This window comes from Salmo salar, chromosome 18, assembly GCF_965601325.2.
Source record: "Salmo salar chromosome 18, fSalSal1, whole genome shotgun sequence".
Lineage (NCBI taxonomy): Eukaryota > Metazoa > Chordata > Actinopteri > Salmoniformes > Salmonidae > Salmo > Salmo salar.
In genome coordinates this window covers 76,462,055-76,477,596 of record NC_138308.1, presented here as the reverse complement: position 1 = coordinate 76,477,596, position 15,542 = coordinate 76,462,055, and the positions used below count along the sequence as shown (strand labels likewise).

At 44.4% G+C, this 15,542-nt stretch overlaps 1 protein-coding gene across 12 annotated transcripts in view; it reads right to left on the bottom strand.

The window, feature by feature from the left end:
- The window catches only part of LOC106577626 (adhesion G protein-coupled receptor L3), a 360,961-nt gene that overhangs the window by 144,732 nt on the left and 200,687 nt on the right, over positions 1–15,542 (bottom strand). For all 12 annotated transcript variants that reach the window (XM_082965148.1, XM_082965150.1, XM_082965143.1 and 9 more), the window contains one exon: positions 2,026–2,373. In XM_082965148.1, coding sequence (XP_082821274.1) covers positions 2,026–2,373 — 348 coding nt within the window. The remainder of the gene's footprint in view (positions 1–2,025; positions 2,374–15,542) is intronic.

The following is a 15,542-nucleotide window of genomic DNA, read 5'->3' as shown; positions in this document are numbered from 1 at the left end:
TGTGTTTCAATTCATCCCAAAGGTGTTCGACGGGGTTGAGGTCAGGGCTCTATGGAGTCCAGTCAAGTTCTTCCAACCCGATCTCGACAAAGCATTTCTGTGTGGACCTTGCTTTGTGCATGGGGGCATCGTCATGCTGACACAGGAAAGGGCTTTCCCCAAACTCTTGCCATAAATTTGGAAGCACAGAATTGTCTAAAATGTCATCGTATGCTGTAGTGTTAATATTTCCCTTCACTGGAACTAAGGAGCCTAGCCCGGACCATGAAAAACATTCCTCCTCCACCAAACTTTTCAGTTGGCACTATGCATTGGGGCAGGTAGCGTTCTCTTGGCATTTGCCAAACCCAGATTTGTCTGTCGGACTGCCAGATGTGAAGCGTGATTCATCACTCCAGAGAACGCGTTTCCATAGCTCCACAGAACCAATGGCAGCAAGGTATACACCACTCCAGCCAACGCTTGGCATTGCACGGCCATGGAAACCCATTTCGTGAAGCTCCCGAAGAACAGTTCTTGTGCTGACGTGGCTTCCAGAGGCAGTTTGGAACTCGTCGAGGACAGACGATTTTTACGTGCTATGCGCCTCAGCACTTGGCGGTCCCGTTCTGTGAGCTTGTTTGGCCTACCACTTCGCGGCTGAGCCATTGTTGCTCCTCGACGGTTCCACTTCACAATAACAGCACTTACAGTTGACGAGGGCAGCTCTAGGAGGGCAGAAATTTGACAAACTGACTTGTTGGAAAGGTGGCATCATTTGACGATGCCACGTTGAAAGTCACTGAGCTCTTCAGTACGGGCCATTCTACTGCCAATGTTTGTCTATGGAGATTGCTTGGCTGCGTGCTCGATTTTATACACCTGTCAGAAACGGGTGTGGCTGAAATAACCAAATCTACTAATTTGAAGGGGTGTCCACATACTTATATATGTATATGGTATATATAGAGTATACAGTCTGCTTACTATTGCCTTCTGAAACCATTTCCCTCAGTAGAGGTGCTTGATCTCCTATGGATCTTAATATGTTGGTATCCATTCCTTTTGGACTGTGACAAAGGAGTAGAGAAAGAAACGAGTGCAGTGGCGCCTTACGAACACAAAGTGTCTGGCCCTCGTTAAAGAGCACACACACAACTGTGTTTAGTGTTAATTAATTAGGCTAATTGTTTCCTGGGAGTGAAGAAGCGGAGGGGAGGATTCCGCCTCGTGGTTCCATATGTGTGGCTATCTTTAGCTTCTCCTCTCTCAGCGAGTCAAGCATAAGGCGAGGGGGGAGGGGTCGAATGCATACAAACAAAACAACAAACCTGTAAATATCATCCGGCCGTGCCAAACGTCACACTTCAATATGCCGTACAGAGTTGAGAAAAGCAACGCCAGAATGTGTTTGACGACAGATTTTGGTGTGATTTTAATTGTAAGACTTAAATTCAGAAATTCAGCTCCTGTAAGAAAGATTTGATTTAATGGCTGAGCTCATCCGTCTCCGATCAGCTCCATTCCTGAGGGAGGCCAATTCAGGAGCCTGCCGAGGATTCTGGTTCGTCTGGGGGCCATGGCTGTCAATGGTCATCATTATGTTCAATTTCAATATTTTCTTGTGTTCTTCTTCTTTCTTGTTTTTATTTCTCCTGTTTTTTTGTTGTTCTACCTTTAAGTTATTTTTTACCATTACATTGCTATTGATTACTGCATTGTTGGGTTTGGAGCTTGCGAGAACGGCTTTTCGCTGCACGCGACATTGAAACTTGAAAATTGTTGGTTCGATTCCTGCAGTGATCACTAATCTATTTTTGTGATACTTCAGACATTCCGTACATTGCATGTACTATGTAGCGCTTTAAGACATCGCTTGAACTCACACCAACATATGTTACACATACAAACATTTAAACCAACATATTTGTTGCACTGGTAAGGAAATGTATCACGGACAGTGATTAGCTATATTTGGCTATTACCAGTGAATGTTCAATTTCAGACGCACGAGAGCCACAGACTTATGTAGAACAAGCCCATTACCTATTGTTCCAGTCGGGCATGGTTGCCTCGCCACCAGTCCCTGTCTCATCTTGGGCCAGGACACGTCCGACATGATCATGGGATTACAGTAGTCAACGCTGACGTTGGGGAGCTTGGAGGACGGGGACGTCCTCGTGTTGCCCTCTGGGATATTGCCGTCCGCTGGTGGAAATAGCGGCGGCAGGGTAGTCGAGGTGGGTCGCGGTCGCTGGGCAACGGGGGTCGTCGCCGAAACCCTGGTGGTCGTAGTGGTGCTGGTTGTTGTGGTCGTCGTGGAAACCGTCGACGGTCGAGTTGTAGTCCGTGTTGTCGTGGTATCCATAAATACAATCACAGATGAAGACGATTCTGTATTAGGAGGGAAGAAAGAAAGAGTAAAACAAAAAGCCCCGTCTTTCTCCTAGAATTACGTGAGAAATAACATAGCATTCTAAATGGAATAAGGATAGAAGGATAGCGAAAGAAAGAGAAAAAAATAGATTTCTTTAGTTCTTCAGTCATAGTTAATTTATCTCAAGAGGCAAATTTATTTCAGGCCTGGTTGCAAAAATAGGTGTTCCATTTTTCCACCACCCCCGTCCCGTCAGTTTAAGAGGCGATAGTTCAAACTGGATCAATTGGATCTGGCAGGTGTGGCTTGGATGTGCAGGCTCGGTTTCTGCCGAGGAGCTGGCAGACTCCTGCAGCTAGGCAAAGACACACAGGCATCCATTTCCAGCTATGGTTTGTGTGTGTGTGTGTGTGTGTGTGTGTGTGTGTGTGTGTGTGTGTGTGTGTGCCAAGTCAATAACAGTATTGGAGCTGTATGAAATTCTGTGTGTGGAGGAAGACAATGGTGACGTATAGGACATTGTTTTTCTTTGTCTCCCCACGGATACACATTATTTATTTATTTTATTTATTTATCTTTTATTTAACTAGGCAAGTCAGGTAAGAGCAAATTCTTATTTATAATGATGGCCTACCCCGGCCAAACCCTAACACGGATGACGCTGGGCCAATTGTGCGCCACCCTATGGGGACTCCCAATCACATCCAGTTGAGCCTGGAATTGAACCAGGGTCTGTAGTGACGCCTCTAGCACTGAGATGCAGTGCCTTAGACCACTGCGCCACTCGGGGGCCTCCTGATTCTCTTTTATTATCTTGTTTCCCTGAGGTCTTGAGTAAAGGGCTTACACACACACACCATCGCCCCTAACTATCACACACACACACACACAATAAGGGCCCAAAATGTATTTAGCAATGAGCATCTTATGAATGTGTGGTCTAGTCTCAGACGCAAAGAAGCCGGGGCCAGGAGAGATAGGTCAGGGCTCATAACACTCCAGCAAACAGTGGGAGAGTGAGTGGGCAGGCAAATCAATGAGACAACACACGCACACAAAGTGGAAGGGAGGGTGAGGGGATTCTATAATGGAAAAAACAGTCCACTCTCTAACGCCGCAGTGGCCATTATCTTTTCTCTTATTGGAAGCCAGGATAATTGGAGGTGGGACCATAGTGGAACCTAGCTCTCTGGAGAATGGAGGTTAGTTCCCTTAGCCACTGTGACGCAGCAAACCATTCCAAATGCAATCATGAAGCAGACGTTTGCTTTTCCAATAGTTACCTGCAGCATAAGTGACACGTGCGGTGGATGATAATTCCATTTTTAACATAAATGTGGATAATGCAGGATTCAAGTAATTGGTCTTCATTAGAGTGATGAAAACACCACAGACATGTGTCGGCCTGTAGATTTGATCTTTTTATTTTTTAAGTGAGGCAGTCAGTGGAGGTTGGTGTATTGAGGAAGAGGAGGATGGTTCGCTGTAAAATTTAGAAAAAAAAGTCACGAAACTAAATGATCCTTGGTACAGTTTAACACTATGCCCCTGTCTGTTATGGGCTAGGACTTTAGCAAAACACATGAGTGCAGCACACTGAAACAACATTTGTTGAGCTGGGGTTATTAGCTTACTGAGACCCCCAGAGGTATACCCAGCTGTGGTAAAACACATTCAAGGACATTCAGCAGCAAACAAAGATGTCCCAGTATTTGATTAAATACGTTTTTTTTTTTTTTTTGATCAAGACATTATTCTCTCTAACAAAAAGAGTGTTTTTAAGATCTCTAGGTATCTGTAGACTGCAATGGAGCCTCCATTGCCTTAACAAGCATCCTATTTAATCAAAAGGTAAATAACACATAATCAGAGGTAAATAACACCGTTTTACCTCGTTCGTAATGCACATTTCATGACTTGCTTTTGCCTGCTCACAAAACATTCGTGCACATCAAAGTTAACTACAGTATATACAGCCATTGTTGATAAAACACAATGTGTACACATACAAAATATGCACGCAAACGTGTAATTCATACATGCACTTACACACAAACACGTCCAAGCGAACACACCACACACACTCTCATCAGCCCTAATGTGTCAAACAACTCTCCTCATACAGGCCAACAAAAAGTGAATGAATGCAGAAATAGGCGTTTAACATTTCCCCCCTGCGTCAAAGACGTCGTCATCTGCAATGACAGTAACACGAAAACATTCATCTGTGCTACAATGCACAACGACGACTCCTGCAGAAATGATCATACATTTTCTTTTTTTTTTTAAATCACAGAGCACATCTTTCCATTAACTTATTCATGGTACTTTTTATTTATTCATCCATTTTGGGATGAGTTTCTCTCCTATCACATACTAACACTTGTGTGGCGAGGCCGGTTTTAATTTCCCTTGAAACGCATTGTGATGGGCCTCTCTTGGGCTGAGGGTTCTGTCTTAAATGGCACCCTATTCCCTACGTGGTGCACTACTTTTGACCAGAGCAAGGTGCGCAGAGTGGCCAATTGGGATAATGATAAAAGATCGGGCCATGATGGGTATCATGCAGGGCGGCTATTTTGAATCCCCTGGGACCTTGTTAAGTCAGTATTTGTGATACAGTACCGTTCCCTTTTCTTATGTTTCAGGCCAATTATTTCTTATTTCAGAGATGTATTTTCGAAGAGGGAGCAGGCAACCGTGACCTTAAACCATGACCCCAAACCCAGAACAATGTTCACCAATGAACACACCCTAAAAAAAATAGCCTTTGCAAGTTGCACAATACCACAATGAGACTATTGCTACAATGACCATATACATTTGACTTCACCACATATCATACTAACAATGCTTCAATAGCAGATATTCAATCAACATCTACTGTATAGTACCGGCCTTGAGCTTCTATCGAACAGCAAGTAGACCTAACGCTCTTGCTATGTCAAAGCAATGCTCCAAGTTTCTGATTCTACAATCTCAGTGAGTGGGTCTTTTTCTTGTAGAAGAGCGTTGAATTAGAAAAGCCTTCACGAGAATAGAATGAACCTGAAAATCTATCAACCATTCCGTAAATGATAAAAAGTAAAGGGCGCACCTCCACGTTTAGAGCGCACCTCCACGTTTAGAGCGCACCTCCACGTTTAGATCATACATACCTCCACGTTTAGAGCGCACCTCCACGTTTAGAGCGCACCTCCACGTTTAGAGCGCACCTCCACGTTTAGAGCGCACCTCCACGTTTAGAGCGCACCTCCACGTTTAGAGCGCACCTCCACGTTTAGAGCATACATACCTCCACGTTTAGAGCGCACCTCCACGTTTAGAGCGCACCTCCACGTTTAGAGCGCACCTCCACGTTTAGAGCGCACCTCCACGTTTAGAGCGCACCTCCACGTTTAGAGCGCACCTCCACGTTTAGAGCGCACCTCCACGTTTAGAGCATACCTCCACGTTTAGAGCATACCTCCACAGGCTGTGTCCTTTCCCCTTGTTATAGGGAAATACTGACAACAAAGTCACTACAGTAGATTGTGTGAGAGTCAGCAATTATGGTTAGAATTAAAAACCAGCACAGCACCGGGTGAGCGATAACAAATAAAATAAGTACGCTTTTGAAAAAAATAAACTGTTTGGTTATTTTAATAACAACGTTATAAGAGATATGTTTTGTTCTAAAAACCTGTTCCCACAGACGACCATAAGAGGCAGAGGAGTTCTGAAAAATAAAGAAAGCTCGACTATGTCCTTGAGCAAAGTTGTGTATTTTGCATGAAGCGATCACAAAAGGACAAACGGGTCAGTAGACACTCACGTGTTGGAAAAGTCGTGTCTCAGAACCACTACAAGGACATTTTGTTGTGCTCTGTTGGTTCCCTCATTTTATCTGGGAGCAACAAACATTGTTCAAGTTCAGCGGCTATGTGAATTGAAACTTTGTGTTCACTTTGTATTCTCAGAGAGAGACATCCTTAACCTTACATGGTAGTTTTAAATGCCTAAAACATTCTGCTTGGTATCTCATTGTTGTGGCTCATGTAGAGGGAAGAAAGAAACCAAAAATGGCCTTGGAGATATGATTGTTGTGCAGGGTTTGAGTGACCTATTTATTTTTGCTTTGTCAGTTTAGTGTTCCTATTTCAAGCTTCACTAGGTTTGTAAAACCTTAGAATTGTGGGATTCCATCACTTGGAGACATTTTTTTTTTTTAATGATTCCTAAAGAGGTTTGTTTAAAAAGGAATGTACACAGGATACTAAGCACATCCAGCAAACTTCCACAGGTGCAAAGTACACATTATGTCAGAGGAAGGAGAGAAAGGGGAAATAAGCACAATACTAAATGCTTTTGGACTTCTCTCAAGGTTTAGTGGCTAAATTGCAGCCACATGAGACGAAAGAAAAATGGAACAATGCTCCATCAAGACCAAAATATTGTGATCACTTCTAACATAAGAGGTCAACTGTTAAATTCAGCTCTGAAATCCATAACTTCAAAACAACAAAATAAAAAATAAAAAATACATTTAAAAAAAAAACACACAAAAAAAACACACAACCCTGCAGACTCCTTAACTTAATCTTTAACTCTGCACTGTTGGAAAAGGACCCGTAAGTCAGCATTTCACTGACAGTCTACACCTGTTGTTTACGAAGCATGTGTCGCATAAAATGTGATTTTATTTACATAACATCACTTCCTTGCAACACGCCATGACACCTGCTAATGTTTCGACCTCCGACAGAGCCGTGTGCTTCATTTCAAAGCAGTCCTTCCTGCATAATTAGTCGTCCTCCTTTTTCTCCCCAGGCTTTACGGTAGTTACAATTAGATGAACCTTCCACTCGGTTTCATTATTTTGAAAAGAATTTGCTTTTAATGACATCATTTTCTATTGGTGAGATCAAAAGAAGTGAAGTAGGCTTTGGGGGGGAAGGAGAGAGTGTCTCACAGGATAGGGACTGTCAGTGTAAGGTTAAACTCAATTATACATTGTTAATATTTGAACTCTGTTCACAGCTTTCTGCTTGGCCACGTCTGCTGGGGGTACGTCTTGAAACTTAAACTTCCACTGGGATTCACCTCAATCAAGTGTAGGCGAGATACTGTAAACCAGAATCAACAAATCCTTATTTTTTAAAAAGGAAGACAATTATGACAAAGTGTGAATTGTGTCATAATATCACTTGCGTAATAGGTGCTTTAAGTAAGGAAGACAGTGGTGAATAATTGATTGAATTGTTGATGCTTTTATCATTGCATCGTTGGTTGAATTTTTTTCTTCCATGAATGTCAAAACACATTGCACACAGCTCTGTTGGAGGTCGAAACATTAGCAGGTGTCATGGAGTGTTGCAAGGGAGCGATGTTACGTAAATAAAATCAAATTTTATGCATCACATGCTTCATAAACAACAGGTGTAGACTGACAGTGAAATGTTTTATTTGATTTATTTCACCTTTATTTAACCAGGTAGGCCAGTTGAGAACAAGTTCTCATTTACAACTGCGACCTGGCCAAGATAAAGCAAAGCAGTGCGACAAAAACAACAACACAGAGTTACACATAAACAAACGTACAGTCAATAACACAAAAGAAAAGAAATAGAAAAATCTATGTACAGTGTGTGCAAATGTAGAAAATTAGGGAGGTAGGCAATAAATGGGCCCTAGAGGCGAAAATAATTACAATTTAGCATTAATACTGGAGTGATAGATGTGCAGATGATGATGTGCAAGTAGAGATACTAGGGTGCAAAATAGCAAGAGGGTAAGAGGGTAAGTAATAATATGGGGATGAGGTAGTCGGGTGTGCTATTTACAGATGGGCTATTTACAGGTACAGTGATCGGTAAGCTGCTCTGACAGCTGATGCTTAAATTTAGAGAGGGAGATATAAGACTCCAGCTTCAGAGATTTTTGCAATTCTTTCCAGTCATTGGCAGCAGAGAACTGGAAGGAAAGGCGGCCAAAGGGAGTGTTGGCTTTGGGGATGACCAGTGCAATATACCTGCTGGAGTGCGTGCAATGGGTGGGTGTTGCTATGGTGACCAGTGAGCTGAGATAAGGCAGGGCTTTACCTAGCAAAGACTTATAGATGACCTGGAGCCAGTGGGTTTGGCGACGGATATGAAGTTGGGGCCAGCCAACGAGAGCATACAGGTCGCAGTGGTGGGTAGTATATGGGGCTTTGGTGAAATGCTGACTTACGGGTCCTTTTCCAACAGTGCAGAGGTTAAAGATTAATATAAGAAGTCTGCAGGGTTGTGTTTTTTTAATTTATTTTTTATCATTTTGGGGTTTTGAAGTTATGGATTTCAGAGCACGTATGGTTGAATTTAACAAATGACCTCTAACATTAGAACTGATCCCTTTATTGTGGTCTTGATTGAGGGGGTTTCCATTTTTTTTCTTCGTCTCATGTGGCTGCAATTTAGCCACTAAACCTTGAGAGAAGTATTTATTGTGCTTATTTCCCCTTTCTCTCCTTACTCTGACATACTCTTACAAACCAACTAACCTAACTATACTGTAGCCATGACAACACCCGTTCATACCAATCGAACAGCAGTCAATGACACACAACTCAAAACTATTTTCGCTGTCTCAGTCCATCCTTTCTCTATAATGACAACGCATTCAGTGGTAAGCCACACATATCCCCCTATATGTTCTGGTCACACCCCCCCCAAATGCTGTGCATGTAGTGGAACGGGTAGGTAAATGATGATGAAACTCCTGTCGTTTAATGGGCCTTTTGTGGCAGGCCCACAAATCTGTCAGTGGGGTCCGGTGGTAAATGATGCATGGAAACATCCGGTAATACCCTGATATCATCTGACATCAGGAAGCCATAATGGATGGATGGTGGCCATTGTTTGGAAACTAATTCCTCATCCCGGCTCCCCGAGACTACAGAGGACAGCTGTGGCGGTCACTGCGACAGGGTCGTATGCACTGGTATGGGGGAGCATCCTGCCGCTCACTCAGCTTCTTCAATGCGTATACACAAATGGACTTGATAGCGTACACACACAGACACACACACACAAATACAAATGGAGCTACATGGATGTTCGTGCACACCTGCGCACATGCACGCAAACCTACAGTGTGCGCACAAAAACACACACACAGAAAGAAGCACACATACAGTAGCACAACTGATGACAACAGGGCCCTGTGAGGCCTGAAATGAGGGACGCTGAGAGCTCACAAGCTCATTCTCATTTCCAGAGACAGAGTCAGACGGGCTTCTGAAAAACCTGCACGTCTAAATAACCGTGGAGAGGTTGAAAGCAGGGAGGGAAGGAGGGGAGTGACAGGGGAAAAGGGGAAGTAGGACACAGTGTCTCGCTCCCGGTCAAAAAGCCTCGAGTCTGGATTTTGAACCGGGGCCGATTTGATAATACAAAGCCTCTCCGTGACAACTCCAACACTGCTGTTACCAGGGGAAACGACAGTGGCCCAGATCCACTCTACTGATAAAAGGAATAGGATAAAAAATAATATTAATATATAATAATATTATTATTAATAGTATTGAAAAGACAAACCTGTGCGTCAATCTAAGTAACATAATAAAAAAATCCCCATCAAAATCCATCAGTTTAAACTAGAGCTATCCGCTTATGTTGGCCTGCCGCATCTGCGATGGAACGTGTCTCAGACCATGCGACGTCCCCCAACCCAAAGAAATGGGTATTTTCATGAAAACATCTATTGAAACAAAGGCACAGCGGAGTCAAACCAGTCTCTGCTTCTCTTCTACGCATAATGTGGTTGTTGTTTCATTTCTGCATGTGTCAAGAGGAGATGGATGGGGTGGTGGTCTGAAGTGAAGAATCATCTGGCATTCCCTGGAACCGCACAGATGAGCTGTGTATGATTTCTGGATCAAGGTACAGCCCGTTGTAGATGATGAATAATGACTCCTCCGGTCGAGGAAGCAAAACGTGCACCACATGACGCATAAATGGGACCGCATGAATTTTTGGGGCCCAGGAAGAGTAGCTGCTGTGTTCGCAGCAGCTAACGGGGATACTAATAAAATACTAAATAGTCAAATGGAATGTTTATGCCATGTTTCAAAAGGATGACATAGCAACTCGCCTGCTGGCCGCGGTGAGAACTAAGCTGGTTTGCCGTTCAAATAGATAACATGATGTTTACTACCCGTGAGGAACTTGGCTACATTTGAAAGCTGTGCAGGAAGTAACATGGATAGGGGAACAACAAGGGACCACATCATCTATAGTAGGTTGTACACTGTATTGGAGTACAGCATGAGCAATACGGCATTTTAAAGCCAAGCAAAGAACTAGAAAGCAAGCGGCACCGCCATGCGGCAAATCTCAAGCTACATACCTAACAAGTTTCCATTGTGTTTCCACTCCCTTGGTTTGGGACAAGCCTGTGTCCATAAGACTAATACACTGCTATTGTAATCCTAAACCCTGGACACAGTTTTGCTGGTGACTCACCCTGGACATGGTTAGCCTACCTCATTGGGAGTACGCCAAGTGTTTAATAAGCATTTAGGCCATGTTGCCAAGCTGACAAGATCATAAAACAGCATGAAAGAAAACAATAAGAATTCAAGAAGCTTTTTCTGAAACAGCAGCTGAGCATTGGAACTAGATAGTAAGGCAACAATGCATTCATGAATGCATTCCAAGAATTCAGGCGTAAAGCAAATAATAGCATACTTAAACAGGTAGTAAACACACACACAGAGAGGAGGTCAAAGGGCAAAAAGTTGTGTCCGAAGTAACCAGCTGGTTAACAAGGCCAAACAACAGTTGCTCTGTCAGTCTGCATCTACCTGTTAGCCGTTCTTATTCAATTAAGCAAATCTCTGTTACTACTGACAGGGCAAAGACTCTCAGGCCTTGCCCAAATCATGCCAGCCTCAGTATGAAGGTTGATGCCAATGTCTCAGGCACCCTCTGGCACACGCTGGAACTCTGCCCCGGCCAGATGGCAACATGTGGCACGATTACAGCAGGCACGTCAGACAGTGGAGGGTATCGGTGATGCCAACTGTGCCGCCTGTGCCACAGTACCCGTCATCCACAGATGGCTTGAGATGACAGAGAAATGTCAGAGGTTTTGCGACCCAAGAGGGATATCCGGAGATCAACGGTGGTTGCAGTGAACCGACAAAGCAGATCACATGGAGAGGGATCATTGACTCTAGGGAGAAATATTCGTTTAGAGACATAACACTGGACAACCGTCAACTAACAGCGTTTGCTAAATGACCTGCATGTAATTAACAAGGCATGGCCAGTTCAGAAGGGAAACCTGAGTGTGTTGACGTCAGCGGATATTGCACCAGTTGGATTCACACTAATTACACGTGGTCTAAATAACTTGACCAGTTCTACACATGCTTCCTCAATGCCCGGATGTCACATGTGCTGGCGTCTCTTGCTGCCGTGTTGCTGTAACTAGCTGTTCCTTCCGTTTCTGATATCCCATCACCACCCCAGCCCCCACCTGGGTTCTGTGTTTCTTCCTTCAAGAGGATAACGATATAGAGTATTGTGCTCACTGCCTGTAGTTATATTATCATATTCCCATGATGCTTTGCGCTGGCAGTGAGCTGTCCTGAAGGAGTAGAGACATGCTTTGTTATCTTTTCGATAAATGGTTAAATGTACACGTGGTGTTCTCTTTCTAAAATGTCCTAATTAAACAAGTCCTCCTTTAAAAAAAAACACCTTGATAAATATGGACGATTCCATGCCAGCAAAAAATATTTTTGCTATCTCAGATTGTTCTGGAAATGTTTCACATAGAAACTTCACTGGGAGGAAGCACATTTGAAATGCTTTTTTACATTCGTATCACAAACCATTTCTGAGAAAATCATGATGAAAGGCCCGTTTTAGACCTATACATGCCTCTTGTAAGACAGCTATGAGCTCTCTCTCATACATGCACACAGCACAGACTCTTTCCCCCCTGCCACCCACATACACCAGGCAGGCAGCAGGCACCAGTGGCAGGTGTCTGAGGCAGGGCAAATTCTCTCAAGTGACTGCCTGCACTAAGTAGCCTTGGGGACTTTCTTCCTCCCCCGCTCACTGTGGCAGAAATTAGTATTAGTAAGGTCAGCCTGAACGTCCAGCTGAACCCACACTGACTCCATCTTGGTTTCTATTCCTCTTCTGTGATCATTAGATATTCAAATATGTATGTTAACATCTAGTCCCATGTCCGCTATTTCAAACCTATGCATAATGGACTACATATCCATGGAAATTCACACAAACATTTTAGCAGCAGTATGGCACCGACAGAGATGGTCGCTTCGCGTTCTTAGGAAACTGTGCAGTATTTAGTTTTTTTATGTATTATTTCTTACATTGTTACCCCAGGAAATCTTAAGTCTTATTACATACAGCCTGGAAGAACTTTTGGATATAAGAGCAACGTCAACTTACTAACATTACGACCAGGAATACGACTTTCTCGAAGCAGATCCTCTCTTCGGACCACCACCCAGGACAATGGATCTAATCCCAGCAGCTGACCGAAAACAACGGCGATGCAGAAGGGGCAGACGGAGCGGTCTTCTGGTCAGGCTTCGTAAACGGGCACATCGCTCACTACTCCCGATGATACTACTCGCCAATGTCCAGTCTCTTGACAACAAGGTAGATGAAATTCGAGCAGGGGTTGCCTTCCAGAGAGAAATCAGAGACTAACATTCTCTGTTTCACAGAAATATGGCTCTCTCAGGATATGTTGTCGGAATCGGTCCAGCCACCAGGCTTCTCCAAGCATCGCGCTGACAGAGATAAACACCTCTCTGGGAAGAGGAAGGGCGGGGGTGTATGCTTTATGATTAACAACTCATGGTGCGATCTCAACTTGCCTACCTGATTAAATAAAGGTGAAATAAATAAATAAAAATAACAACAAACAGGAACTCACGCCTTCTGCTCACCTGACCTAGAATTCCTTACAATCAAATGCCGGCCATTCTACCTACCAAGAGAATTCTCGTCAATTATAGTCACAGCTGTGGACACCCCTCCCCCCTCAAGCAAACACCAAGACGACCCTCAAAGAACTTCACTCGACTCCACGTAAACTGGAAACTATATACCCGGAGGCTGCATTTATTGAAGCTGGGGATTTTAACAAAGCAAATTTGAGATCGATGTTACCTAAATTTTATCAGCATATTGCTTGCACGACTCGTAGGGCTAATACTCTGGACCACTGCTACTCTAACTTCCGCGATGCATACAAAGCCCTCCCCGCCGTCTCTTCGGCAAATCCAACCACGACACCATCTTGCTCATCCCGGCTTATAGGCAGAAACTCAAACAGGATGTACTAGTGATGAGAACAATTCAACGCTGGACTGACCAATTGGAAGGCACGCTCCAAGATTGTTTTGATCACGCGGACTGGAATATGTTCCAGTCAGGCTCAGAGAACAACATTGATCTATACACTGACTCGGTGAGTGCATTTATAAATAAGTGCATTGGAGATGTCGTTAACCACTGACTATTAAAACCTACCCTAACAAGAAACCGTGGATGGATGGCGGCATTCGCAAAAAACTGAAAGCACGATCCACCGCATTTAACCATGGAGAGAGGTCTGGCGATATGGCTGAATATAAAGAGTGTAGTTATTCCCACCGCAAGGCAATCAAACAAGTGAAATGCCGGTACAGGGACAACGTGGAGTCGCAATTCAACGGCTCAGACACGAGACGTATGTGGCAGGGTCTACAGGAAATCACGGACTACAAAACAAAAACAGCCATGTCACGGCAACCAACATCACGCTTACAGACAAACTAAACACCTTTTCCCGCTTTTAGAGTAATACAGTGCCACCGCCGCAGCTCGCTAACACAGTCTGCGCCCCATCCCTCTCCTTCTCAGTGGCTAACGTGAGTAAAACATTTAAACATGTTAACCCTCGCTTTGCTGCTGGCCCAGACGGCATCCCTAGCCGCGTCCTCAGAGCATGCGCAGACCAGCTGGCTGGTGTGTTTACGGACATATTTAATTGCTCCCTATCCCAGTCTGTTGTCCCCAGATGCTTCAAGATTGCTACCATTGTTCCTGTACCCAAGAAGGCAAAGATAACTGTACCCAAAAAGGCAAAGATAACTGAACTAAATGACTACCGCCCCGTAGCACTCACTTCTGTCATCATGATGAAGTGCTTTGAGAGGCTAGTCAAGGATCATATCACCGCCACCTTACCGACCACCCTAGATCCACTTCAGTTTGCATACCGCCCCAACAGGTCCACAGATGATGCAATCGCCATCGCACTGCACACTGCCCTATCCCATCTGGGCAAAAAGAATACCTATGTAAGAATTCTGTTCATTGACTACAGCTCAGCTTTCAACACCATAGTACCCTCCATGCTCGTCATCAAGCTGGAGGCCCTGGGTCTCAACCCCTCCCTGTGCAACTGGGCCTTGGACTTTGACGGGCCGCCCCCAGGTGGTGAAAGTAGGAAACAACATCTCCACTTCACTGACCCTCAACACTGGGGCCCCACAAGGGTGCGTGCTCTGCCCTCTGCTGTATTCCCTGTTCACCCACGACTGCATGGCCATGCACGCCTCCAACTCAATCCTCAAGTTTGCAGACGACACAACAGTAGTGGGCTTGATCACCAACAATGACGAGACAGCCTACAGGGAGGAGGTGAAGGCACTCAGATTGTGGTGTCAGGAAAACAACCTCTCACTTAGCATCAACAAAACAAAAGAGATGATCGTGGACTTTAGGAAACAGCACCCCCCCCATCCAGGGAGCACCCCCCTATCCACATCGAAAAGTTAGCAGTGGAGAAGGTGGAAAGTTTTAAATTCCTGGGCGTACACATCACAGACAAACTAAATGGTCCACCCACACCGACAGTGTGGTGAAGAAGGTGCAACAGCATCTCTTCAACCTCAGGAGGCTGAAGAAATATGGCTTGTCACCCAAAACCCTGACAAACTTTTACAAATGCACAATCGAGAGCATCCTGTCGGGCTGTAACACAGCCTGGTACAGCAACTGCACCGCCCTCAAACGCAAGGCTCTCCAGAGGGTGGTGCGGTCTGCACAACGCATCACCGGGGGAAAATTACCTGCCCTCCATGACACCTACAGCACCCGATGTCACAGGAAGGCCAAAAAGATCATCA